At 44.3% G+C, this 27982-nt stretch overlaps 2 protein-coding genes across 3 annotated transcripts in view; one reads left to right on the top strand and one right to left on the bottom strand.

Annotated features, from left to right (window-relative positions):
- Positions 1 to 69: 69 nt before the first annotated feature.
- NSMCE1 (NSE1 component of SMC5/6 complex) lies at positions 70 to 27051 on the bottom strand. Its single transcript, XM_088451877.1, has 8 exons — positions 26935 to 27051; positions 22521 to 22638; positions 16575 to 16696; positions 13648 to 13725; positions 11799 to 11945; positions 4227 to 4343; positions 3411 to 3531; positions 70 to 401 (listed from the first exon to the last, which is right to left on the bottom strand). The coding sequence occupies exons 2-8, from the start codon at positions 22630 to 22632 to the stop codon at positions 298 to 300; spliced, it is 801 nt and encodes a 266-aa protein (XP_088308003.1). The 5' UTR covers positions 22633 to 22638; positions 26935 to 27051; the 3' UTR covers positions 70 to 297.
- Positions 27052 to 27098: 47 nt separating this feature from the next.
- The window catches only part of IL21R (interleukin 21 receptor), a 203464-nt gene continuing 202580 nt past the window's right edge, over positions 27099 to 27982 (top strand). The window contains exon 1 of one of the 2 annotated variants that reach the window (XM_088451873.1): positions 27099 to 27141. The gene's annotated coding sequence lies outside the window, so the exon portion shown is untranslated. The remainder of the gene's footprint in view (positions 27142 to 27982) is intronic. The other variant, XM_088451874.1, reaches the window with a different exon arrangement.

Genomic DNA, 27982 nt, shown 5'->3' with positions numbered 1-27982 from the left:
AAATCAGTTAAACCTGTCTGTGGATGCTGCAAAAATATTCTCAGTCATGGTCTTATTGTTTTGTTTTTTTTGTTTTTAATAAATGGTCTATTTAACATAACAGTGTAGTATTATAATAAACATTTTTAAACAAATTATTTCAGAAAACTGGTACTAGACATAACAGGCAGTACTCTAGTACTAAAGTGTTTTTGCAGAAATATTTAACATTAAATCAGTATAAAAGTATTCAAACATCTACTAAATACAACAGCATTTGCCAATAACTTGTGCGACCAATCAGGTAACAGGCTATAGTTATCGCCTTGACCTAGTGGCAGCTGTTGAGTTGTTTCTTCTTCCAGCTCTGGGGGGCAGCTTCTGGGATGTGGAAGGGGTTTGGGAATCAGTCAGTAATATACCTGTGAATCACAAACAGATAATTAATATTTTTAGGAATGTAATGCTATAAAGCAGGATGGAACAGATTCGCTATGTACCATATGCCCCATACATACTGCATCATGCTCTCTATCACTTGTCCATGAACAAACACAGTAAAGACCAATGATCCATCGCTAAAGTATAATGTGTGCTCTTCTCTACACTGTCATGGTTCACAAACTATGGTTATGCTGTATGTATATATCCTATGCAATTAGGGCAGGGATGTGCAATAAGTGCAAGAAAAAGAGGTAGTATTCTAAAGTGGGACACTCATTAAGCAGTATCTCCTAAACTGTAACCTTTATTACATAAATTAAAAGCAAATCATAAAAACGAAATGTGAAGTGATATGTACTTATAACATGTATGTTATATTGTCAGTTAAAAAATGGACACCTCAAATATAGGGTATTCCAGGGGCGTTTCTAGAGAGGAGGGGGCCCGTGTGCAGTCTCCGACACGAGCCCCCTCCTCTCCTCCCGGTAGCGCCCTGAGCTGTGTGCGGCCAGCGCCGGAGTTATAGACTCTGAGCACTAGAGTATGCCAGAGTCTATAGTGTATGCACAGGTCACCAGGAAAATGGCCGCCGCAGCCATTTCTCCATTTACTGCGCATACGACGGAAAAATGGCCACCGCAGCCATTTTCCAGACGTTTTATAGCGCCGGACCCCTGCGCAGACGTGGGACTCTGGAGAGGTAAGTAACATTATGGCTGCAGGGTGTGCAGTGCGGAGCTCCCCTGGACCCAAGGGCCCGAATTCCCCGCACACCCGGCACCCATTATAGATACGCCTCTGGGGTATTCATCCCAGTCCTTGGAATGTGGGCCTTGAGCTAGAATGCAGCTTTTGGTATTAGAGGTGTATTATTAGGTATGCACCGGGGGAAGCCGTCTAAATCTAGATGTCTGTCATTTTACCGACGCCCGGCACCCCGATCGAAGGGACGCTGAGCGTGGATAGCCACGGGGGGCAGGTTAGATTTAGGTTTCCAGGGGGGGATATAGGGTTATGCACCCCTCCGGGAGGTTTGGTTTAGGCAGGGAAGGGGGGTTAGCGTTAGCCACCCCCGGGGGGGGATTTAGGGTTAGGCGGGGGGGTAGGTTAGGGTTAGGCACCTCTGTGGGAGGGTTAGGGTTAAGGGGTAAGATTTAGGTTAGGGAATACTTACCTTGGACGATCGGGATTTCCTCCTCTGCCGGGATTCCAACCGCTGGGCATGGGTCTGGCAGTAAATCATACCGATTCCGTATTATTATCCAGGTCAATTATCAACCACAGTTAATTGGTAGATACCTCCCCAAACACTCTATACCTGAAAATTCACTGCTATCCGCTAGTGGCTCTTATATATTCTGAATCCTGATGGTTACTAGAATGAAAATGTCATGTAGCTACACATAGTGACTATTTTTTCTGTTACAAAGATTTTCATTCTAGTAACCACCAGGATTCAGAATATATAAGAGCCACTAGTGGATAGTGGTGAATTTTCAGGTATAGAGGGTTTGGAGAGGATTTTGGATACCCTTTCAACTATATACACCTATATAATTCATCTCACACAGATGTGATATCATCAGCTCAGCATTTATAACAGGGTCTAGTATATTGACTATGTTATTATTACATCACGTCCTTTGGTTTAAAGGATCATTGATTGAGGATGATTTCTATTTCTGTGTTTCTGGACTGGTATTTCCCAGATTGTTACTTTGTTTATTTTTGTGATTCCCTACAAAGTATCATCATTCATTTTTCAACAGTGTATCTCTTTTTATTATGTGAAATATCTGTCTGTGTTTATCATGTCTTTCATTTTTTATTGATATGTGCATTAATGCTCTTATTTTTATACTCCCGGGAGCTGATTATTCATAAAGTGCAATAAGTGGCCTTCCAGCTGCTGTAGAACTACACATCCTAGCATGCCCTGCCACAGTTTTGTTATTTAACCATGCTAAAACTGTTGCAGGGCATGCTGGGATGTACAGTTCAACAGCAGCTGGAGGGTCGCTTATTGCCCACCCCTGAATTAGGGGATGTAATGTCACTATGGAAAGATTATGGAGATAAATACTAAAATCTTTATCATCCAGGTGTGTGTATCACAGAGCTGTTGTAACCAATAGCAATGAAGTGCTACAAAACTTGTGCTCATAGACATCACAATGATTGCTATATTATTTCCACAATGTACTGAATAAACCTCATTGTGGGGGCTCCGGGAAACTAAAAATGGCTGAGAAGAAAACAAAAAAGTTGTAATTATCACATAAAAGTAATTACAGAGAGGGACATATGAAAACATAATACACAGAGGTGTATAAAGGGCAGTAATGCATAAAGCATGAGGAAGTGCTATAAAAAGGCTGAAAAAAATAAAGATAATAAAAACGCATTAGAAGATCAAAGTATCAAGGGCATTCAAACTGCGTGTGAACACACTCACAAAATTACAGATGGAGGAAACATGGGGGGTATATTTACTAAAGGTCGATTCTGTATTTTAGGGTCTAAATCATACATTTACTAACATGATTTTTGTCAATTTTTTTAATCAATGTCAAAAATCATCTATTAGTAAATGTGTGATTTAGGGGTATAGTTAATGAAAGTCGATTTGGGTTGATTTTTGGACGATTTTGTGTTTCAGGGTCTAAATCACACATTTACTTACAGATGATTTTTTTTAAATTGTTTAAAAAAAAATGTCAAAAATCATCTGTTAGTAAATGTGTGATTTAAACCCTGAAAACACAAAAATCGACCATTAATAAATATACTCCCTGGATTTAAAACATTAAATCTATTTTCTGTGCAAATCGCAGTTAGCACTTTCAGCAGTTTAGTAGGATTAGTTAGTGCAAATAATTTTCTGGACCATAGAAAATATGTTATATTCAGCTATTAATTTGTAGATAAGACAGAAGTAGATCTGACAACTGTGTGACATATGCTGTGGGTACAAGTAATGGACATACTTGGAATTTCCTGCATCCACGGCTCAGTACACTGAGGGCAGCGCGGCTCTGCGTGGCCTCTGAAATACTTCCCCACACAGCTCAGGTGAATCTTGATGCCACAGTTTTCACAGATCTGACCCTGAGTACACAATAATAAAACAATGTCAGTTGTTGCAGTGCATTATGTTCTTTCATTAGCTCTTCCAGTGTTCGACAAGAGCAAGCTGCTTCAGGAGTTGGATTTATAATACATCTCACCACTTCTTATATTTAATTCAACCAATCCATAAAGTATTTCACAAATACCACCAGGTATTTAGATTACATGGTTGGCTAAATCCACAAGTACAGTTTATCTAAAAAGTTACCTGAACATAATAAACATCAAAAGACTTATCTCTTTAAAGATGGGCATAGTATGCAGACACTCAGATTGGCCATTCCCTACAGGCCTACCCTAGGGCCCGTCTCCCACAGCCCCACCCTAGGGTATACAGCCACACCAAAATGTCTGTAAATTAGGCATCATCACCCATAATATGGCCATCGCGCTTTGCATAAAACTAATGGATGTGGTTTTGTTCAATTTAAACATTCTGAAGAGGTTAATAGGACATTACCATTTGGGCCAAAGTGCACTAGCATAATACACTCACACTTTGATTAGAACAACGTTTTGTGCAGCTTTAATAGATAAGTAAATACATTTCTGTCCCACTTTTCAACAAAGGTATATATGGCCATTTGTGACAGTAGGCTCAATTCCTAAGTCCCGCAGGGTTTTGTGCAGGAGCCAACTTGAATTGTATTAAAAAATAAGGAGAAGGATATTACCTGAATAGCGATATTATGGCAGATATTGCAGGATTTGACCATATCCTGGTATGTAGTCTGTATGTAATGTTCCATCTCCATTATGCAGCGCAGGTGTAGGCTGTACTCCCCATCTTTCTAGTAATCAAGGGAGAAGATAACATTTTTCATTTATTCCAGAATTCACTGGTAATTATCCTCACAGTGATGCACTATAACGACGCATGTATCTTAGTTGGCTTACACTATAGATACACAACTCACGTCTTGCATGAATCAGGACAGCACACGGGGACCCAGGACAGAAATACTTTAGTATTATTACCACCATTGCAGTCCTGCTGCGTCTGTCCTGCCTGCGGCTGCAGAGGCTGCGAGTCAGAATAAATCAGGTGCACACTGCCAGGCTGTCACTGCAGAACAGCTCACAGTTTAGCATTGCAACTGAGTCATGAGCAAGGTTTTACTTCCTGGGAACAACCTCATCTTAACCACAAAGCAGAGAGGTAGAGGGATGATGAGGCAGACTCTGGTGGTAGGGGTGTGCAATAAGCAGCACCCCAGCTGTTGTAGAACTACACATCTCAGTATGACCTGCCCCAGTTTGCTATTTGGCCATGCTAAAACGGTTGCAATGCATGATGGGATGTGTAGTTCAACAACAGCTGGAGGGCCGCTTATTGCCCACCTCTGCACTAGGGACTAAGATTTACTAAGGCTTTTAAATCAGACAATGGTGGTGTTACCCATAACAACCAACCAGATTCTGCCCTTCGTCTATTGCTTTGTAGAAAATGATAGACAGAATCTGATTGGTTGCTATGGGTAACACCACCATTTGTCTATTTTAGAAGCTTTAGTAAATCTACCGCTCAGTCTGGGGTGAGGGAGAAAACAAGGTTTTACACGGTAGGAAGATGACAGGCCTCCTATGTGACAGGGCTACAATCGCTCCGGTAGGGAGTGGAGAAGGAAGAAAAATTGTACAAAAAACACTCAACATACGAAGAGGGAATCCGTGAAACAAGGCTGAAGGAGAGATCCCAACGGAGGCCAGGTGTGTCAAGGTGGGTGCCCTGTGGACCCTATGGACCTAGAAGAAAAGGAATTATCAGATATGTTGTACCATAATTCTGTAATTTTTCTTCGGGTTCCATAGGGTCCACAAGATCTACCTTGGGGACGTCCTAAAGCAGTTCCCTTACGGGTGGGGATGCTCCTGCGCAGAGAGGAGAAACGGCCACCCAAAGGAAGCATTCTGGGAGGCAAACGTATCAAAAGCATAGAATTTGATAAACGTATTAACAGAAGACCAAGTGGCTGTCTTGCAAAGCTGTTCAGCCGAGGTGCCATGTCTTACCGCCCACGATGCTCCAACAGACAGAGTAGAATGTGCTTTCACCTTGTTCGGAACAGGGAGAACAAGCTGTGTATAGACTTGAGAAATATTCATATGAAACCAGCGAGCTAACGTCCGTTTGTTCGCTGGCCAGCCTCTTTTGTGAAATCCATATAACACAAAGAGAGACTCCGATTTCCTGATGGAGCTGGTAGGATCCACGTAAATACGAAGGGCTCCAAAACACATCCAAGGAAGCTTCACCTGTAGACAGGTCTGAAGACTGAAAGGCCGGAACTACTACAAGTTCCTTATTCATATGAAAACGGAAAACAACCTTTGGAAGGTAGCCCACCTTGGTATGGAGAACAGCTCTATCTTGATGAAGAATCAAATATGTAGAGCGACATGACCATGCTACCAAGTCGGAAACTCTGCGAGCTGAAAAGATGGCGAGGAGAAAAAGTGTCTTCGCTGTCAGCCATCTCAAGTCCACCTTATCCAAGGGTTCAAAGGGATGCGCTTGCAGTGACTTGAGAACCAAAGACAAATCCCACGGTGCCACTGGTGGGAGAAATGGAGGTCGCAGCCGAAGAACCCCCTGAAAGAATGTTCCAACATCCGGCAGAGGGGCAATCTTGCGCTGAAACCAAACTGTCAAAACAGAAAAACTTGGACTCTCAAGGTAGCCAGGCGAAGACCTAAGTCTAATCCAGCCTGAAGAAAACCAAGTATTCTAGATATCTTGAAAACTGTAAGGTCATATTTTCTGTGGGAACACCAAAGAAAAAATGAACGCCAAATAAATGCGGGAGAAGCAGGCTTCCTAGCTCTGAGCATTGACTATCACAGAAGAAGAAAATCCCTTGACCTTTAAGATGGAAGACTCAAGAGACATGTCGTCAAAGCAGGCCGCGGTAAATCCTCTTATAGGCAGGGACCCTGCATTAGCAGATCCTGTCGTAGAGGCAGTGGAAGTGGACTGTCTACGGATAGATGTGTCAGATCGGAGAACCAATGTCTCCTGGGCCAGGCAGGAGCTATTAGTATTATCCTGTCACCTTCCTGCTTGAACATTCTGACGACTCTTGAGAGGAGGGAGATTGGAGGAAACAGGTATGCCGACCTGAAGTTCCACCTCACCGCCAGAGCGTCCATGAAGGCAGCTGAATGGTCCCTTGTTTTGGACCCGTACCTGGGGACTTTGTGGTTGTGATGTGATGCAATAAAGTCTACGTCTGTTAATCCCCACCTATCCACCAGGAGTTGGAACACATACAGATGAAGAGCCCATTCTCCGGCGTGTATGTCCTGGCGACTTAGGAAGTCCGCTTCCCAGTTGAGATCACCTCAAGATTGCTGGAAGATGGCCCTCTGCCCACCGTAGAATCTCTGCCTCTTCCTTCATGGCTGCCGGACTTCGTGTGCCTCCTTGATGATTGATGTAGGCCACTGCTGTCGCATTGTCATACTGAACCTGGACAGGCCTGCCCTGAAGAAGGTCCTGTGCCAATATGAGTGCTTTGTGCACTGCTCGAAGCTCCAATATATTTATTGGCAGGTGACTTTCCTGGTCCGTCCACCTTCCCTGATAGGTGTGATGACCTGTCACTGCTCCCCATCCTCGCAGATTTGCGTCCATGGTGAGGAGTACCCATTCCGGGATTCGTAACGGACGACCCTTGTCTAAATGAGTCGTCTCCAGCCACCAAGCAAGGATGAGCCGAATCTCGGGTGAGTTGTGAATCATCTGAGACCTTATCCGATGATACTGACCATCCCACTGGGACAGGATCCACAGCTGTAGGGACCTGGAGTGAAACTGGGCATAAGCCACCATGTCAAATGAGGCTACCATGCAGCTCAGTACTTGCATAGTCAAGTGAACTGACACGGTTTGCTTGCAAAGTAGATTGCGCACACGACACTGCAGTGCTACAATCTTGTCCTCCGGCAGAAGAATCCTCTGTCCCAGAGAGTCCAGCAGCGACCCCAAGTGCACCATCTGCTGAGTCGGAGAAAGAAATGACTTTTTCCAATTGATTACCAAGCCGTGCTGTTGTAAGCAGACAATGGTCATCCGTAAATGACATTGCAACATCTCCTGAGATTGTGCCAATATCAGGAGGTCATCTAGATATGGTAGTATTCTGACTCCATGCCGTCTGAGATGATTAGTCATGACTGCCATTATCTTGGTAAACACCCGAGGGGCTGTGGCTAGACCGAAGGGTAGAGCCTGAAATTGGTAATGTTGCTGATCTACCGCCAATCTGAGAAAGCTTTGGTGGGATCTTGCAATCAGGACATGCGGATATGCATCTTGTATGTCCAGTGAGACCATAAAGCCAGCGTAATTGACCGTAGGGTTCCCATATGGAATTTGGGCACCTTGATGAATCTGTTGAGAGACGTTTCAGTAATAACCCTTTCCCTGTTGAGTCACAGGAACAGGAACTAGGACTCCTGACTTCAGGAGGGCCCAATAGGGTAGGCCGAAGCCCTGACTGGGTATGCAGGAAGGTTTGTACTTACAAACCTCTGAGGAGGATGCCTGAGGAACGTGATGGCATAACCCTGAGAGACCAGCTCTCGCACCCCGGCATGTGTAGTTGTCTGCTGCCAGGCCTGGGTGAACGTTAAAAGTTGACCTCAACCCCGACATCCTCCAGGGGGAGGCCCATCCCATCAGACAGTAGGCTTGCCATCTGGCTTGGAAGCTGGGCGCTTTGTTGACCAGGGTTTCTTGGGCTGCGGCTTCCTATAGGAATGACTCTGTCTGTTGGACTGTTTCTTTGTCTTACCTTGTTGACGAAAGGACCGAGATGACGACTGCCTCTTAGAGGCAGACGTAGATGTCAATTCAGCCGACTTCAGCGTTGCCAAAGTCATTATGTCATCCAACTCTGGTCCAAAAAGTACCTTCCCCGCAAAAGGCAAAGATTCCAGAGCCTTCTTGGACTCTGCATCCGCCTTCCAGGTCTTTAGCCAAAGGGATCTTCGGGCTGCAACTGAGTTAGCCAAGACCCTAGAAGCCAGGATGCTTGCGTCAATAACCGCTTCCCCAGCATAGACAGCTGCTTCTCGCATCTGACTGAGAAGAGACTGCTGCTCTCTGGTTGCCTTAGGCAAAGTGTCTTCCAGAGACTTGATCCAATCTTCAATGGCCGTGGCTATCCAGGCTACAGCCGGTCTGGTAATAGCTCCTGATAATGAAAACATTGACGTCAAGTAATTGTCAAGCTTTCTATCTGTAACCTCTTTTAAAGAGGATGCTGCAGGAATAAGTAACGTAGTGCTCCTAATCAACCTCGTGACATGAGCGTCTATCATAGGGGGAACTTCCAATTTATTACACTTCCCAGGTACAAATGGGTATCGAGTGGTGATATTCCTTGTAGCATGAAAATGCTTACCAGGAGTCTTCCATGCTTCAGACATGAGACTCGTCAGTTGCCCAGACTGGAGGAAAATAATCCTTAGTTACCTTCTGACGTCTAAAGATTTGCTCCTTAGATGCCAATAACACCTCCTCTTCCTCCATACTGAGGACAGATCTAACCGCTCTTACTAGGGAGGGAACATCCACAAGGGACTGATGGTCCTCTTTCTCTGAGACAGACCCAGAACTCTGAGTATCATTGTCTGATGAGGAGGTTGAGTCAAACTCCTGAGGCAACACATGACGAGAACCTCTTTTATGCCCCTGCTTCCTAACTACCACCGGTCTATCCACCTGCGGAGAGGCTGAAGACGGTAGTATACTCTGGCTAGAGTGAGCAGCAGAATTAAATCGAACAGGAATTCATGGGGGGCATACACATAGGAGGATGCACATGCTGTGACCACCCCACAGCATGATGCCGTGCAGCAGCTGGAGCCCGTACCTCTGTGGCTTTGTCTACTCTCGTTAACAACTTGCACAGACAAGCCTGCAGAACAGGACTTACAGGATATAAGCACTGGAGGGATTCCATCCTCACCTTTACCTTCAGATAAATTGGGTAAGGTATACCGTATAAATGCAATGTGACTTTTTATCAATGAAACACCCCACACACCTTCAGATGGATGAGAAACACAGCGATAGATATACCTGACTGTTTGAAAAAACATTCAATGTACATACAGCAGCTAGCATAACAGTCACATACAATGCAGAAATATGTACATTTGCTAAAGCAATATGGACTCTGAATCAACTAACCAGCCCCAAAGGGATAATGGTAAGATATAGAGTGCGCTATATGAGAGGTATATAGAGAGACAGACCAAACCTCTGAGACCAACGGCTTCCGCAGTACACAAGACCAACGCTACCTGCGAGTGTCTCACACCTGAGGTGGTCAATTATAGCAAGCCAGACGCGGGAATCTGTACCCGGAAGTTTGCGTCGGGGGGGGGGGGGGAGCGGCCTGGGGAGCGCATATCTCCCCCAGACCTCACAGTAGCAAGACGTTGACTAGTGCGTCTTATCACCCATCCCTGATGGCAGACGATATGGCTCCGTCCACCTTAGTGAGGACATGTTAAACGAGGCCTTCACCCGCAGCAGGCTCCGATGCTTCTCTACACCGGAGATGAAGACTGCTTCATGCACGATTCCCAGAGAGGAATCGCTTTCCTGACATCTCCGTGACCCGACCGCAGTCCTGGACCTCAGCAAAAACTGCTAGCCAAGCCACTCTGAGGCCTGCCGAAAATCTCAGGGCATATAGCGGAACTGGTGTTTCGGCTTTGGCGGAGGTAGGAGTCGAGTTGCAAGCATCTTTCAAAGCGCCCGGTACCGCTAAACTCTGAAGTTTGAAGAAACTAAAGGTAAAACATAACAATAATAAGCTTAGGACTACCTAGCCAGTCCTGCTGCATAAAAGGTGTGTCTTGCCACGCACCAAACAAAAAAACTGAATGCCTGTGGCTGGGGGCGGGGTATATAGGGGGGAGGACCAGTACATGCTGGGAGCTCCAAAGCTTTGCTGTTTGGTGCATTGGATGCGATCCAACTACATACCCCAAAATAGATCCTGTGGACCCTATGGAACCCGAAGAAGAAATATTATTTTTTCTCCTCCACTTACATCTAACCCTCCAATCATCCATCTTTAGCAGACAATGGGTGGTGGTAAGTGTCAAATGCAAGAAGAGGTGGTAAGTGTCAAATGCACTATAACCAGCACTATTGGACACTTACATTGAACCTCGGTATGTATGAAAGTAGATGACAGAGAAAGATTTTGCTCTATGCAATATGCCGTTGCCATACTATTGTCTGGCGATGGAAAATTAATCAGAAGTTATTGAAAAAAAGCTAATCACACTTTTGCGGCACATCAGCAGTTGTACATGCCAGTATGTGTGCATCGGCACTAGGCTGCCGAGTTTTCTCTCACTCGGGCACCCAATATAAGTGCTGCTATAGTACATCTGCCCCAATAGCTTGTGTTCTACTCATTGCTAAAACCACCTAAATATAGTCAGCAGATACATATGATGTGGTCCTACAAATTGTTTCTTCACTAAGAGCCTTTACCACTTCATATTCAATTCTTTGCAATGTTCAGCTACGCACGTTGTGGTAGAATATGGTACCCCATCATCGCCAATTTTCCTCAGCATCTCTCTAGGTGGGAGGAAATTTGTTGATGCTGGCGGTCGCAAAGAGGCGCTATACCAAAGACTCTTTGAGGACATCACCCACAATTTAATACCCTCCATAGGGTCTACATATAACATTATTTGGACAGAACTATTGCACATTGTACGATTTCACAAGCTAGGATCTCCTTGTCATTGTCCTCCGATCTATTTACTACTTATGCGAATGAAAAGAAAGCCAATAGTAATATAACCTAACAAGTCCTGTAATCAGGGCCGTTAGTAGTGGCGTACGATAGGTGCTATCGCACAGGGCGGATGGGTGGCACCCTGCAACCAGCATCGGACGCTCCAGACAGGCATCCTGTAGACTGTACATCCGCTTGGAGCAACCTCAGGACCCTACTGGCAGTGCTGCACTTCCTGGTGATGGCGGCACTTCCCAACTCTGCAGAACGTCATGCACTCAGAGGTCGGGTGCAGCGCAGGTCACTCCAGTCAGCTAGTTATGGTGCTGCCTCCAATGCTGCACAGTGGTGTATTTATCATTAACAGACATTGGATTGACACATTTTAGCTAAATGAATGTTACATCTGTAACTAGTCATGGAAAGTGTGACAATTACAAGGTGCGTTACCACCAGAATTAGACAACAAACCTCAATCAGCCACTTTTCTTGCACAAAACTCTGCAACAGTTGCTCGACTTCCTTCTTCTTCATTTTCTTGGTTTGAAGTTGGTCAGCGAGGTTTAAAATGTTTGTGGAAGATGCAAACCCGTTGTCAGAGTCTATAATTAGGTCCATCTACTTAGGACATGAACAAATGAGAAAAAATACAGATGACACTTAAAGTGAACTTCTCAGGGCCTCATTTATAAAGCACAGTGGGTGCATAAAACAAATCTATTTCCAACACACATCAAAATACACAATTACCCTACAATATTAGGGGAACTCACCACAAACAAAAGCAAAATGTCCCATATCTGTATAACCACCCTCTTCATTAAATGTTACTGTTGCATTTTCCTTCCAAGAAAAATACTGCTTGATTTAGCCCAATTTATGGCTTAAACAAATCATGAAAGTGAGGGGATATAAGGGAAGATATTATTTATTTTGCAACTTTGGGTAAAGTGCGCCTATAAAATGTGCTTTCCTAGTGCGACTGATAGGTGCATAATGGCTGTGCACTTTCCACACAACAAAGCTCCCAAGATCATACCTTATACATTTTGTTTATGTCAACTATCTCTCTCAGCAAAATGTACCTAGGCACAGACCCTACCCCCTCCATGAGCTCCTCTGAGAACCCCTCCACCTTCTTTATAACATGTTGCGATCTGCAAAGTGCACCTTCTCAAATTAAGGTGAGCACCAAAGAGGATGTTACTCTGTGCCGCAGTCATTTTTGCTGTGTAAATGAAGCCTTCAAAATGGACAAGAGTAGATTTAACAATAGCAGGTATGTACTGTAGGTATTCCTGGGATATTAACTTGCTAGTACAAAATATGTCATCCGCACTGTCTAGTTATATCTGGAGTGTGACTTCCAGCACTCACTGGCATCCCAGCACCCAGCTCTGCTGAAGGAGTTGTGCGAGGATATCAAGTTTTATTAACTTTCTGCACAGTTTGTCATCAGATTTCTCATTGTATTAAAAACAAAGAAGGCAACTTAACAAAACAGAAACAATAATGTGCGAGAGCATAAATACAGAGCCGGTTGGTGACATTACTTAGAGACGGCAGCGGTTCTGAGAAAGTAGAGGTGTATGGTTTTAGCTTTCATTTAACATAAGAGCATTGTATAGTAAGGCTAGGTTATCTCTGCATCACACAAACAAAGCAGGTTTTTACTTTCATGTAGCACAGGAAGGATCAGAAAACAAATGGGCAATGCATCGCAGTAGACCTGAATTGTCCATAATAGGGCAAGACATGGAGAGGAGACATCCTGCCTTATCACCATGTATATTTACTAATGGCAGCCAGACTATGCTTCCATATCATACTTGCCAAGTGAGTGGTTTAACTGCTGCAACTTTACTGGCTATTATTGATAATCAATTGCAGAAGCACCCAACAAAAAACAGTATGAAATTACAATATATTACTGTCCAGTACTTTGCTATTTATGGTGTATACTGAAATCTCACACACGGCGGTACGTGGACCAGAAGCCTAGCGCAGCTATAAGTAACCGAGTACCCTTCAGCAATGACACAACTAAATCTCCCACGCGTCTCAGAGCTATGTCAGGACATATGTAGAGTCAAATATGAGCAAGTGTGTCCTACTTATTTAAAAAGTTAGAGCATACCGATCATTTATTATCATCTAATATATGGAATTGATAACATTTAACATAAATACCTCAATCTGTTCTAGTTGCTATTAATTCTAAGGAGCCCAGACACCAATGACAGGAGACATATCAGGAGTGGTTAAACAAGGACAGCTTGCCAGCTTCATTAGCAGCTAATAATGACAATGGATTTCTCACCGTCTTTCTAAATAATTCCAGCTCATTCTCCGCGTAATCCAAAGCCATCTTAGTCACTTCATTTTCTGCAAGGTTAACCTAGAGAGCGAAGAAATGCAACAGAAATCTTAGGCAAATTAATAAGGAAGTCACATCTATGGGGTATGCAGACAGCGCAGGGATCTTCCATTATAACAAGGAACCTATTACCTCTTGGGCATATACAGCTCAAAAGCTATAGACATAGGTTTTAAAAAAGTACCTAATCATAGTACATACTGCATGGATAATCTTTGCTATTGCTGGCCACTAAAGAGAGGGTAAAGTATAAAAAAAAAAACCTGTGATTCTGTTAACGTTAAGAAAAACATCAAAACCTAAGAAATAAAGGCCCTCATTCAGAGCCGTACGCTCTGAGCAGAGCGCACGCTCTGAATGAGGGCCGCCCTCCATAATTATGGAGCGTCCTCCTGGACGCTCGTATAGCTGTGGGTCACCACCCACAGCCTATACGAGCGTGCAGTTTGATGGCCGCGATGGTCGTGACCATCGAAACTGCGAGCCGGAGCCTGCGGTTGAGGTTTTCAACCGCAAGGCCCGGAGTGATTTTGGCTCTATCAGAGCCAAAATCACTCCCACTGACATCACTAGTGATGTCAGTGGGCCGGCTTCTGACGGTAGGCGTTCCCTTGGGAACGCCCCCGTTAGGGAGGCACGCCCCCGGCACGGCCACCAAAGGGGGCGTGCTGTCAATCAACATCGACAGCACGCCCCCTTTGATCAGACACAACGAGCGAAGGAAAGTCCTTCGCTCGTCGCGTCTGGTGCATGCGCACGACGGAGCTCCCTCTGTCGTGCGCATGCTCAGTGCAGACCATCGACCCACTTGCGAGCGGACAGCCGCTCGCGAGTGGGTCTGAATCAGGCCCAAAATTCATAAAACAGATGTTGTGTACCAATACTGAAACGGTCAGTGACATGTAACTGAAACGTGTGCCCTCCACATCCCTGTCTGCTCCCACACTGTCATTTCCACCTCCATCCCACAACAACCTTGGCTATTTGTACTGCTTTTTAAAATAATAATTATTAAAAAAAAAAAAAAAAGACAATAAATACCTCACAATAACCAGGAAAGAGGCTTACATCCAGACCTCCAGAAAAGCCACACCAAGGCTGTAATTTTGAGATGGCAACCATTTTATTACGGCATTTATAAGTTAAACCGTCAGTAGTAGGGCACTCAGCACCTCCGCTTTGGCTTCCAAGCATAGGAAACCCAGTAAGACTGTTAGTGTAGTGCAGTTCTACTAACCCAGTCTGTGGCCTGGTCCCGCCAAATAGTTCTATAGCAGGGCAGCGTTAGCAGGCTTCTACACTGAATTCAACCTTCACAGTTCATTATATTTACTAAATCTAAATGCATCTCCCTCCTGCCTGTCATGTATAGCATACTCAGTGAGGATTTAAAGGGAGATGTCCAAATGGTTATTAAAAAAAAAAAAAGTTACAAGGGAAATGCAGGTGCTTAGCCAACAGAGACCACATAGATTCTAAATTTGGGGAACTTGACAATTCCCATAATGACTATATTTTAGTGCACGAGCAACAGGGAAACTAGGTTCAGCAGGTAGCCTGTACTCCAGAAAGCTTACTGCATTCTAAGTCTTAATATATGAATCAGTGGAATCACACGTACTGTCCCAGACTCAGATCTGGAGACGCACGTTCTGCTATTTTCCCATCTCTCCTCTCACTTCCCTCACTCCAAAAAATTATCTTTACAGGGTGAGGAGGGAATCTAAGCCTGTGCCATAGGAGTGGAGGGGCAGAACGTGAACATGGATGTGCTAGGACTAGTAAATTACATTTACCTGCTCTGTAGGGAGAGAGTATAAATGGAGGATTGGAGGTTAACTTTGATAAATGAAATGACAGGTATTGGGAATGCATATTCCTTTGTTATATAACCTGAGAGAGAGACCAGTATAGAAGCTACAACTAGTCCACGTTATAGATCCGTGATAGTATAGCTCAGGATTTGGACCCCCCAGAGCCAAGCTTTGCAAAATGTCTCATTTCTTGAGGGCCTTCATTCATATTGACCTCAGACAAGATCTGAAATACTGCCTTGCTATTCCTCTGCACTACACTTACTGGGAAGATAAGTGACCGCAGTTTGCCACAGTGCAGAGGTATCATGTCCCTCCCCTATAACACATTGGCCCCTCTCTCACCACAGCACATGCATGATAGGTGACAAGTGTCTCACCTTGACTGAGGTAGCTGCAGACAGATCTGGGAACACCTGGATGGTCTGCAGCACACTGCATGTGTCCTTAGAGACGCGATGACTTTAGGATCTGTTTTCTTTATATTGCAAAAATGGGTGCACAGTAGCACAGTGAGGGCTATTTACACGTCACACATGCAAAGCCGCAGTGGGCATGCTCTTTTGGGCCATTAAGTTCCCACTTCTGAGCAAATGCAATCAGTATAGGTAACCAAATGGTTTTCTGGCTGAGGTAGGTGGTGTCTGCTGTACTACAAAGGGCTGCACCAACAGTTGGGTGATCAGGACATTCCCTAAACATTACAGATTAGGTAGGTGATAGCGCCATGGTTTCACCATCATTCAGAAACATTTTATTTTTACAGAATAATGTAAATGAGACAGAATGGTAAATGGGTGGCAGTTACAGGCGCAAAGTCATGTTCTCCTCACAAAAGGACTTCTATGGGAGAGTGACTGCCTAGGTACATAGTATTCATTCTAGCACCCTGTACCTCTCACAACCTGTGCAGTTCCTGTTTCCTGCCTGGGGTGTCGCTCTCTGCTCTGGTGCTTCTACACACTCTGGTCTGTATCTCAGCAGTTTGTTGCATTAGCTGAAGTAAGGAAGTAAAATCAGATTACTTGGGAAATAGAAAATACAAACTACACATACCAGAGCGTAATATCTTTGTCCGCTGTTCTCATCCGTCCCTTTCGTAACCTGCATGAACAGGGGCTGCAGATGTTTGTTGATTACACCAACAAAATCATCTAACTTGTCGTGCATGTAGTGAGCTGAAACATAAGGAAAAGTGACATTAAATGGATGAGGTACCTGAGATAACACAGCTCATTCCTTATGGCAGAATAGATTGGAGTAAATAAGTGGACTGTACATACTGTAAGCTGAAGAGGAGGCAAAGCCACATGTGCTGATTAGAGATGTGCGGGTTCGGTTTTACTCGAATATGTTCGGATCTCAAAAATGGCATTTTATTGGCTATTGGCTATAACGTGTTTTGGACAGCCAATAAAATAAATCCAAACTAATCCGAATCTGCGATAATTTTGGTGAAAAGAACCGAGTAAATCTGAGTAAATCCGAACCCGCACATCTCTAGTGCTGATAAACTAATGCTGGCCATACACGCTACAATTATCGGGGCGATCCGCCTGATATCGGCGGATCGCCCCGATAATTGTAGCGTGTGTGCGGGCGACCGAGGGTTAAATATTGCTCGGTCGGGCATGCAGGATTGTCCAGCATGCCCGTCCGATGCGATATTTACCCGGTAAACTGTCGGCCGCATCGGGCAGTGTATGCCCGGGCAGTGTATGCCCAGCGCGACCGACAGACAGACATTTCCTGTGCTCTTTCCTGTGAGATTTCTCTCACAGTGTATGCCGGCGACATCTGCGGCTGGCAGGCTGCCAGATAAAATGTCTGTCGGTCTGACAGACATTTTATCTGGCTGTGTATGCCCAGCATTAGTTACGATATTTACGTAATACATTTTTAATACTCTACAATTGGACGATGTTTTGGTTAGTACTGGACTTTTAGACAGCAATGTTATTTTTAGAAAATCGGAGCAAGCTTCTGCTTCAAATTGTCTGATTTTCTAGAAATAACATTGCTGTCTAAAAGTCCAGTACTAACCAAAACATCGTCCAAATGTAGAATATGAAAACATTTTCTGATTATTTTCTTAATCATATGTGCTTCTGCATTAAATTGTGTCATGAACATTACTGTTCTATCCTTAATTTTAGTGCTCCCACTGGCTGGGATTTTGTCTTGACTACTTAAGAGGGATGATCTATCTAACTCTCCTACTTGATCTATAAACGGGGTCTTCTGGATCTATAGTTTAAAAACATTATGTCCAGGAGGTCTAAACGATTCAATTGAACTTAATAATGTCTAAGGGGATGATAATAGGAATGAAGTATTATTTTCTGCACTGGATATGTTTTTAGAATATAATTAACCCAAACTGGGATAGACAAAAAGCAATGTTTAGGGAACACAAAATGTATCTAGAGAATAGAAGAAATGTTTTTTAGATGGTTTACATATTATATAAATTTATATTTAATTAATTCATTATTAATTTCTAGTAAGAATATGTATGTATGTATTATATTATTGTGATGGATATATGTGTGGTATGCGAATACCATAGTTGATAAATGGGCATATTAACCAATTGACATAACTTGTAAAAGGTTGCTAAAATACAAATAAAATGGCCCTTAAAATGTGTCAAAGTATATAAATAAGAGAGAGATAAATGGCCGCTAAAATGTATAAGAGACCAGCTAAATACATGAGAATAGAATATGTCAAACTCCATAAGATACGGAGTGCAAAAGGCCGTTGGAACGCAAAGGAAATCTTTTGGAACACATGATTAAAACAGTCATCTAAAATGGCCGCTGGAACGCATATGACGTCAGCTGGAACGCACAAACCGGAAGTAGCAGCAATGTGACCCACGACTGATGGGAGGAAACACAGCAAGATTGAATCTTGCAATTTGCAAGTGATTAACGAGGTTTAAAAGCCCCATCCAAAATATGGGGAGTGTTCTGTCTGAGGAAGCCGCTGAGACTCTAAGAGAGGCGGGGAAACGCGTTACATTCTATCCACAAACGTGTATGCCCCACGTTATGCAGCAAGGACTATTCAGCTTTAAGCACACTGAGGCTGGGAAGGATTACTACAAATCCCTCTGCCAAGCTCCTAGTGAGTATCACCACATGGATATGTGCTGTACAAACCACTAAGAGGATTGAATTCTGAGATTTGCACCGCAGTGTGTTAACCATCCACGCGCTGGACTGTATGTCTTTACCCTATATGCTGACCATTTGAGTAACTGAACTATTGAGATTTGCACCACAGTGTGTTAACCATCCAAGCGCTGGACTGTATGTTTTCTCTAAAATTACTAAAAGGACTGAGATATTATCCATTATGCTGACCATTTGAGGAATTGGAAATTTATATCTGTTGTCTATATTCTCTAAAAAATGACAAACAGACGGCTGGTCACCTATATAAGGGAAATAAATATATTTAATTTTTAAAAAAATTCCCTGTCATTTGAAATGCAAAGGAAAGGACATTATGTATAATCCTTGAACTGAATAAGTGAATCACAGGGAAAATAAAGGATCACTGTTAGTAGTATTATCCTTGGAATTTCCGACAGCCCTGCAAAAAAGTATGATTAGCAAATGCTGACTATTTGAAATATATGTGTTTGCTTTTAAATGTGTGGTTTTTATTATATGTGGAGCATTTTGTTATTAATTGATGGTACCATATTAATGGTGTTTTCTCTAAAAAGAGCAATCTATATCTATTGTCAATTGAAACAAGTGAATTATTGTGTATATGTTTGCTCAATCGTTATAAGATATATCATATTACTGTGTATATGTTTGCTCAATCTTTATAAGATATATCATATTACTGGGTTTTCTTTTTTTTTATCACTATTGGCCAATTTTATTATTTTTATTGTTATTGCATTAATAAATATGTGTATTCTTTATTGAAATTATTGTGTGGATAATCCTACTGATTGCACCGCTGTCTGTTTCTTTTACTATTTTAAACTTCAATTTCTTATGAAGGGTTGGCAGTTCCCTTACAAATAACAGATTGCTGCAGCAAACATATCAGTTTCATCCACAAGTGCTTGGTTGGCTAGGTGCCAGGATCTGTTTAGTTTTTCTTTTCTGTAAGAAATCCCCACATTTTTACACAAAAATAAAGATTCTGCACATTTTTTTCGCCAGCCCTAGGCTGGAGAAAAGTTTTCTCCAGTTTGTAGGCGAAATCGTCCACAAATCGGCCGATTCGCAAATGACGGCGAAAACGTCTGATTTCGCCTCTAATTGCACAAAGCTTCTAAACCCTTAAACTCTCTGTTTAAACAAAGAAAATTTGTATTGGTGGTTCAAAGAAATATAGTAATCACCACACAACGATAAACATGTAATGAAAAAATAATAACAGAATAATTAGAGACACATCATAATAGTGTTTCAAAACCCCCTTAAGCGCTATTTAGGGAGAAACAGAGGTGAAATTAATAGATATGCTTGATTCTATTATAGGGTATCAAAGGGTAATTGTATATTGTAGTCATAGAAATCATTATTTGACCAGATCCAACAAGCTATATCCATATCTGTATAAGTCTATATATATTCATGTATACATATACCAGCATCTGGTACAATAAACTTTGATAATCTGCTTAATTGCGTCATACTCTCAATAAAACATCACAGGACGTACATGTATCCCATAGTACACACATACATGTGGTCACCATCATTCCTAAGGTGTTATAAATAGAGGAAAAGCACTCAATAGTAATCAGTTGTGCTGAATAATATTTCCAATGGTTTATCAGACTCTCCTACCAGCCCCCGTTGCTTTTCCAGTTAGACGATGAATGATATGTTATCAGTTGTAACATAGTTAAGCGCAATCCTGCTCAGCAAACTTAAATTAACTCAATTATTATCACTCATAATAGCACCTTAGTATTTACGTTACAACAATCAATTCACCTTTACATTTCATAGATGTTTGTTGTGTTCTAGAGGAAAACATAAGTCCCGCTTCTACTGTTTAACAATGTGACAAGCATTGATTGAAAAATGGAGGTATGTGAACTGTGTAAGTAAGGAAAGGGGCTTCTGCTGCAGCTACCGTGCTATGCCTAACCCGCTGATATCCAAGATATTACAGCGCAGCCTATTTAATACTACAACGGAGCCGTGAGAGAGCCAGAGATAATAGAAGGTACCTGTAAAGGAAGAGGGTGTGTGTGGGTAACGTCTATTGAGAAATTCTTCAGATGCCGGTGGGGAGATCAGTCATGCACTACTGACTCTCCTGTTCTCCTGGACGCGCGTTTCGCCTATGGCTTTCTCAACATGGGGCAGGGTGTATAATAACAGTAGCATTTAATGACCCCGTTCCTTGTGAAGGGCCAGTCACTTACTGTGAGCGAGATTACATTAGAGACAGAATTAGCGCAGGGTGAGAACCATGAGGGGGAAGTACTGTGCTTGTGACCGCTTACAGCCTAAGATGGCTAATTACCCGTGGCTGGCAATTAAAGTAGCAGAGTTAATCCCCAGCCGTCATTTCCCCTAGGTAGACTTTTACTCAAAGCTTCAGGAGCTGGCACCAACTGGGGTTTAACACGCGAGGAGACTCACTGATTCCACAGTCTACATGGAATCTGTGTTTACGCGTGTAAACCCCTGATTTACCATGCAGGGAATATGCCATTTCATTTAAAAGCATTTGGATTCCCCGATAAGAGGTAAGGGAGTAAAATTGGGAAGAGGGAGGAAAGTGGATAATTGTTAAGAGTATGCGGAAGGTTGCTGGCCTTTGAAGAATAGATGAGTTTTTAAGGTACATTTGAATCCCTGCAAGCTGATATATATTCTGTTTTAACGAATGAGAGTGCTCCAGAGGAGGGGGGCAGCACAGAAGTCTTGGATGTATGGAGTAGGAGGAGGTATTCAGGAAGGAGGCAAGGCTCCAATCAGAGGAAGAGTGGAGAGGGCGAGAAGGAGTGTCCTTTGAGAAGAGGTCAAAGACGTAAGAGGAATAGGACTGAGTGCTTTATGTGCGAAGCATAAACTGTATGCTGTAGGGGAAGGGGAAGACAGTGAAGAAGTTGAATCAGAGCAACGAGACAGGAAGATGAGGCGTGCAGAAGCAATGAGGACAGATTTAGAAGGGGAGAAACAGCAGGGAGAGGAAGACCAGAGATTAGGAAGTTACAGTAGTCCAGGGGGTGATTACAAAAGCATAAACAACACATTGGGTAGACTCCAGGGTCAGGAATGGTCTGATCCTGCACATACTGTATTGCAGAGGTGAAAAAGAGAAGATTTAAAGACAGTATAAATGTGTAGGATGAAGTAGAGGGAGACATCCAGGCAGTGGACTTGCATAACACGAAAGAGGATACTGTAAGTAACAGAAAGAGTGAGGTGGTAGGGAAAGATGACCCTGGAGAAGGGGTGAAGATGATAAATACAGTCTTAGACATATTGAGCTTAAAAAGTGCTGAGACTTCCAGGAAGAGATAGAGTTAGAGATGACAGAGAGGAAGGGCAGAGATCAGGGGAGGAGGATGAGATTTGTGTATCATCAGCATAAAGGTGGTATTGTAGACAGAGGAGATGATGTAATCACCAAGTGAGGAGATGATTTTGTCCTGAATAAAGTCCACACAACTCAAATGGGGCGATTCTAATGTTTATTGGGCGCCGATGATGCAATTCTATTGTTCTGGCGCCCATTAAATATCGGGGTCATAGTGCCCTGCTAGACCAGGTTGAGCCGTGTAACAACAGCTAAACCCATCTAAAGTCCTGTTTGGGGGCCCTAACCACGGCTTTATTGCAAATTTTTGCTCGCACCCTCCTGAGGGTGCAAGCAGAAATGCTGGCAGCTATCAAGCCCGAACGGAGCAACAACTGCCCAAAACAACAGCCGCCCAGGAAACAATTAAATCGCCCCCATAGAGCAGAAGTGGAACCCTGTGACTGAAAAGAATCACAAACTCACCTTTGTGCACATCACAGCAATGCTTATACAGTGCCCTTGTTGCCGAGTCCTCCAGTATACCATGGGACATAAGCACTTGTAGGAATCTCTGGTGGCTTTCATTGATGGCCATACTGCTCTGTGGATTTCAAAGCAAAAATTAGAAGTCATATCATGACGTACAATATTTAACAGAGATCTATATAATCATTATTTAACAAGCCTAAAATATGTACATGCTTAGACCAGCTACTAGTGACATGCAGTATTATAAAGCGTTTATGTTTTTTCATTAACATATTTCATGGGAAAATAGATAGTCAGAGATGTAGATTTGTTTTTAGTTTCCTCCCTCAGGATATTTTACCGTGGCTTCTAAAGAATAGATCTGACCGTAGAGCAAGCTCAAAAATATCTACCTTCAATGGACAAAAACATCCGAAAAGCAAGTGGGAACCAGGTGCTTTTGCTAACCACGGTGCTTTCTGCTCAGATGGGATCTAACATGCATGGACCATATTGCAGCAGGCTCCAAACACAGCAATGTACATGAAATAGGCCAAAAAAGTACCATCTCTTTTTAAATATCCATGTGCCTAAAGCTGGGAACACACTTACCCGACCAAGCGGCCTATTTGGTAAGCTATAGACACTCTACCAATCGGCCACTCGATATGTCTGGCCAGACATCACAACTGGGAGGGCATTTCAATTTGCCCGCCCAGTTTTGATGTCAGTGTCAGTGGTCCCTGCAGCCAGTGTACGGGCATTCGGTGGGTCGCACGTACACACATACAGATGTACCGATCTATCTGCATGATATATCAGCATCGCGTGTGCTGCAGGGCCGAACTGATAGGTCTGTAGACAATGTCGTTCACAACAATATCTGGTGTCCACCACCAATAAATTGGTCAGCGCTCGATCAAACGATATATATCTAGTAGTGTGTACCCAGCATTAAGGAAGTGATTATTTAGTGACTTGAGCCTGACAGGTTCATTTTATACACCAGTTCAACAGGAATGGGCAGTGATGCATTACAGCAGTGCCCATCGAAGTATCATGTAATATATATTGTAGTGACTTGTTAAACCAAAAGCTTGGAAGGAGAAGACATCACCATTGCAGCCTTACTGTAGCCTATATAAGATATGTAAGGTGGAGATATATGACAAGCCAGCTAACAGGTGGTAGGTAAATGTCAGGTCTTGACACCGCCCGCATGTATTATTACTTGGTTTGCCGAAAAGGGAGAGTGCTGTGAGTGACTGACTGCTGATGTGTGAGTGCGCATGTGCTGGCTTTTTTCACCCAGCAGCACCCTTTATTAGGCAGGAAAAAGTAAAAGACGTACAGAGCAATAAGGAAGGGACTGCTTCAGCGCCTTTAATGAGGTGGCGAAATCATTAAGGGGATTCATCGGAATGGTCAGTGCAACCGACCGTTGATACATATGCTAGAACGTCGCCGCCCTAACTAACACATAGCGCCAAACATTACAGGGGAGCATAGCGCCCCAGTAATTTTGCAAAGGTCTTTAGAATAATACATGGGGTGAACCGTTAACTGCAGCTCATAACTTGCGCAGCTACCGATTAGGCAACTATCACCCCGTCATACATCTCCCCCGGAATTACTCAACAATCTTTATGTCATAGATAATTCTAAAACTATCATTAGCATGGGACAGAGGCCCTGATTCAGAGCCGGACGCTCTTACAGAGCGCTCGCTCTGAATCAGGGCCGTCCCTCTTACTGTTTGGAGCGGACTCCTGGCCGCTCGCATAGCTGTGGGTGACCACCCACAGCTATAGCGAGCTGCCAAAATGATGGTCACGATGGTCAAGACCATCGCGACCATCGGGCTTGCGACGAGACCCTTGCGGTAGGGTCTCGTTGCCGCAAGCCCTGGAGTGCTTTTGGCTCCATCAGAGCCAAAAGCACTCCCACTGACATCACTAGTGATGTCAGCGGGGCCGGCCCCAGACGGTAGTCGTTCCCATGGGAACGCCTCCATCTGGCCAGCCACGCCCCCGGCACGCCCACCGAAGGGGGCGTGCTGTCAATCACCATCGACAGCACGCCCCCTTTGGTGCGAGACCCATAACGACGGCTTGGCCGCCGTTATTCGGGTCTCGCGCATGCGCACGACGGAGCCGCCTCCGTCGTGCGCATGCGCACTTGGGCAACATCGACCTGCTTGCGAGCACTCAGCGCTCGCGAGCGGGTCTGAATCAGGCCCAGAGGCCCTGATTCAGAGCCGGACGATCTGACAGAGCGCTTGCTCTGAATCAGGACCGGGCTATTTTTTTTTGTTTTAGAACGGCCTCCTGGCCGCTCGCATTGCTGTGGGTGACCACCCACAGCTATAGCGAGCGGCCAGGAAGATGGTCGCGATGGTGAAGACCATCATGGCCACCAGGCTTGCGACGAGACCCTTGTGGTAGGGTCTCGTTGCCACAAGCCCCAGAGAGATTTCGGCTCTAACAGAGCCGAAATCTCTCCCACTCGTGATGTCAGTGGGGCTGCCCCCAAACGGAGGCGTTCACATGGGAAAGCCTCCGTTTGGGCAGCCACTCCCACGGCCCGCCCACCAAAGGGGGCGTGCTGTCACTCAACATCGAAAGCACGCCCCCTTTGGTACGAGACCCGGAGCGACGGAGTGCCCGGCTCCGTCGTGCGCAGGCGCTCTGGGCCACCATCGACCCGGTTGCGAGCGCTCGGCGCTTGCGACCGGGTCTGAATCAGGCCCAAAATATAAATATTAGACGTTACTAAGGATTTATTGACCTCACAGTTCAGTGAAATCCAAAATATCACACTCTCTGTATACATACATGCACATACGGCCCTAACCGTATGGGTTTCCTCCCACACTCCAAAAATATACTGGTAGGTTAATTGTCTCCCCCCAAAAAATAACCCTAGTGTGTAAGTGTGTGAGCATGTGGTAAGCTGGGTACACACTGACAGATACATTGGCTGATCAATTGATCGGCCAATGTATCTGCTGCCCGTCGAGCAGTGTGTACCCGCGATATGTCAGTGAATGCCGGCGTTCACCGACATATCGCATTGGCTGTGCTGCACAGCCGAGGGACAGATATGGCTGCAGACACACATAGCGACAGCCGCGAGGAGTGGGGGGTGGGACACACCCCCCTGCCCACCAGGACACGCCCCCTGGTCACCGCGACCTGCGGGCAGACACAGATGATGATTGTTCAAGTATGTACGTACAACCATCATCTGCAGATATATCTGTATTGTGTGTACCCACCAGTAGGGAATATAGGGGCACATTTATCAAAGATAATTTGAGGTAAATTCCCCGAAAACACCTGTTTTCGGGGGTTTACCTCAAATACTTAGTATCCCCCGAATGTATGAAGGAGGGACCGCAACAGGTATCTCCGATACCTGCTGCGATCCCTCCATTGCCGCCGGCAGCCGCCTCCCCCATAGGTTTCTATGGGGGATGCGGTGCTGCCAAATGTATCAATATCGGGAATGCGAAGCTAACGCCATCTGCAGATAGAGTTAGCCGCTGTGTCCTATGGGCACTTACCGCATTTGAGCCGGCAGAGATCTGGAAGATCCCTCCGCCGGCAATGGGCGTCGCTCATGTGCAGTCCGCGGGACTGCGCATGCGCAGCAGCCCGGAATGCGCTCCGGCCACATCGCAGGGACGGGCTCTTTTCAGAGCCCGTCTCCGTGCATGTGCCGGGTCATACATTCGGCCGGTATGATCGCATTTTGCAATGCGATTATGGGCGATACTGCATGCCCTGATCGCATTGCAAAATGCGATCCTTAATAAATGGGCCCCATAGAGTGTAAGCTCCACTGGGGCAGAGACTGATATGAGTGGCCAAATATTCTCTGTAATGTGCTGCGTAATATGTGTGCGCTATATAAACAACTGGTAATAAATAAATAAATAATAGTAAACATTGCAGGTAATTTCCATTCATGGGAACGACCCCGGATGCATCTCTGCCCTAACTTATTAAAAGACCCTCTGGCTGCTGCTGAATCTCACTTTAATTTCTTACTAGATAGGTAGATAGATAGATCGACCTATCTATCTAACAGTACTCACATAACATCATACAGCATAAGGGAACCGATATGCTGTATATTAGCCCCAAATATTTACATTATACATGTTATTTGCACAGCTGTTCTGCCCAGTAAACCAACACACCCTTACATGTTTATCACTATGTCTGTATAGCAATAAAGCACAGGGGGGCTCTCTGTACTAAGGGGAGATAAGGGGACAAAAAGGGAAAAGACAGAGTTTCTCGGTATGTACCAAAGGGAATTCTCTGTCTTCAGCCTGCAGGCGAGAGTCTCTGCGCCGCTATAGGCACCTATGAGGGCGGTAAGTGGCCCAGCTGTTATGTAACTAAGGAGAGAGGTCACTTACCGCCAGCTGTCTCCGGGCGCTGGTATTATCATCTGCCCCAGTCTCCTCACGTGAAGACCACTAAGAAGAACTTGAAGGAGGAACCAGGAACAAGTGAATGAACGCTGTCAAATTTGTCTGGATGTTAATAAAGATTTAAAAAAAAAAAACTCACTAGACTTCTACTCCTAGTGTGCTGCAGCTGCACGGGAGGGAGGGAGAGCAGAGGTGAGAGCCTACAGTGCAGGAAATGTATAAGCATATGTGCTGTGTGTATATATAATTATATACACCTATCTACAGTATATATATATATATATATATATATATATATATATATATATATATATATGTGATAGATATCTATGTGTTGTTAAAAAAAAGCATTGTGATACGTAAGTAATTTTTTATTTTCAGTATATTAAACTGTGCAGCATTAAAGTAACTTGGAAAGTTGCAAACACAGTTTAGGAATATTATATATAATATAACATATCTGCCCTATATGTATTGCAGAATACAATGCATGTCACACAGAACCAAGATACTGCAGAGCAAAGACCCTGCATGCCGATAATACCCCTTTTCCACCAAACAAATAATCCGGGTTATTGCTGGGGTAACCCGGGTCAACATTTGGTATACAAGCAGGGCCGGCCCTTGGCTGTGCTGCGCCCAGCGCCGTCCTGTGTTGCCCCCCCTTTCCTCCTCCGCTCCCTCCCCCTGAGCTTACATATGTGCTATAGCGCCGGGAGGGGTGGGTGGGCGTTTCCTGCGCCCTCCGGAAACAGTAGCGCTCTGGGCGATGGACCGGCTTGCTCGTGCCTGGAGCCGCTACTGTATACAAGGGTCTAAGAAAAACTTCTATTTCTAATGACACACACAAGTTTTACAGGGCAGACCCGGGTTCAGTGTAATTAACCCTGGTGAAAGATGCAGTGTAATACCCCTTTTACACTAAATTCCCTTGTTCCAAAATACCTGGCCAGACCCAGGACACCCTCTTCAGACCGTGGCGCCAACCCAGGTTATTCCTGGGTTGGCCAGCTTTGGCACTGCATTCAGGTGC

This window comes from Taudactylus pleione, unplaced genomic scaffold (assembly GCF_031769625.1).
Source record: "Taudactylus pleione unplaced genomic scaffold, aTauple2 ptg000032l, whole genome shotgun sequence".
NCBI classification, from domain to species: domain Eukaryota; kingdom Metazoa; phylum Chordata; class Amphibia; order Anura; family Myobatrachidae; genus Taudactylus; species Taudactylus pleione.
The sequence above is the reverse complement of the archived record's forward strand: the minus strand, read 5'-3'. Positions and strand labels throughout refer to the sequence as shown.

Excerpts from the sequence above, each read along its gene's own strand:
- NSMCE1 (XM_088451877.1), bottom strand. The coding sequence starts at position 22,632 with ATGGCCATCAATGAAAGCCACCAGAGATTCCTACAAGTGCTTATGTCC. Across the intron at positions 13,726-16,574 it reads GACAAAGATATTACGCTCTG|GTTAACCTTGCAGAAAATGA; the intron begins GTATGTGTAGTT and ends TTCGCTCTCTAG. Across the intron at positions 4,344-11,798 it reads AAGAAAAGTGGCTGATTGAG|AAAGATGGGGAGTACAGCCT; the intron begins GTTTGTTGTCTA and ends CTTGATTACTAG.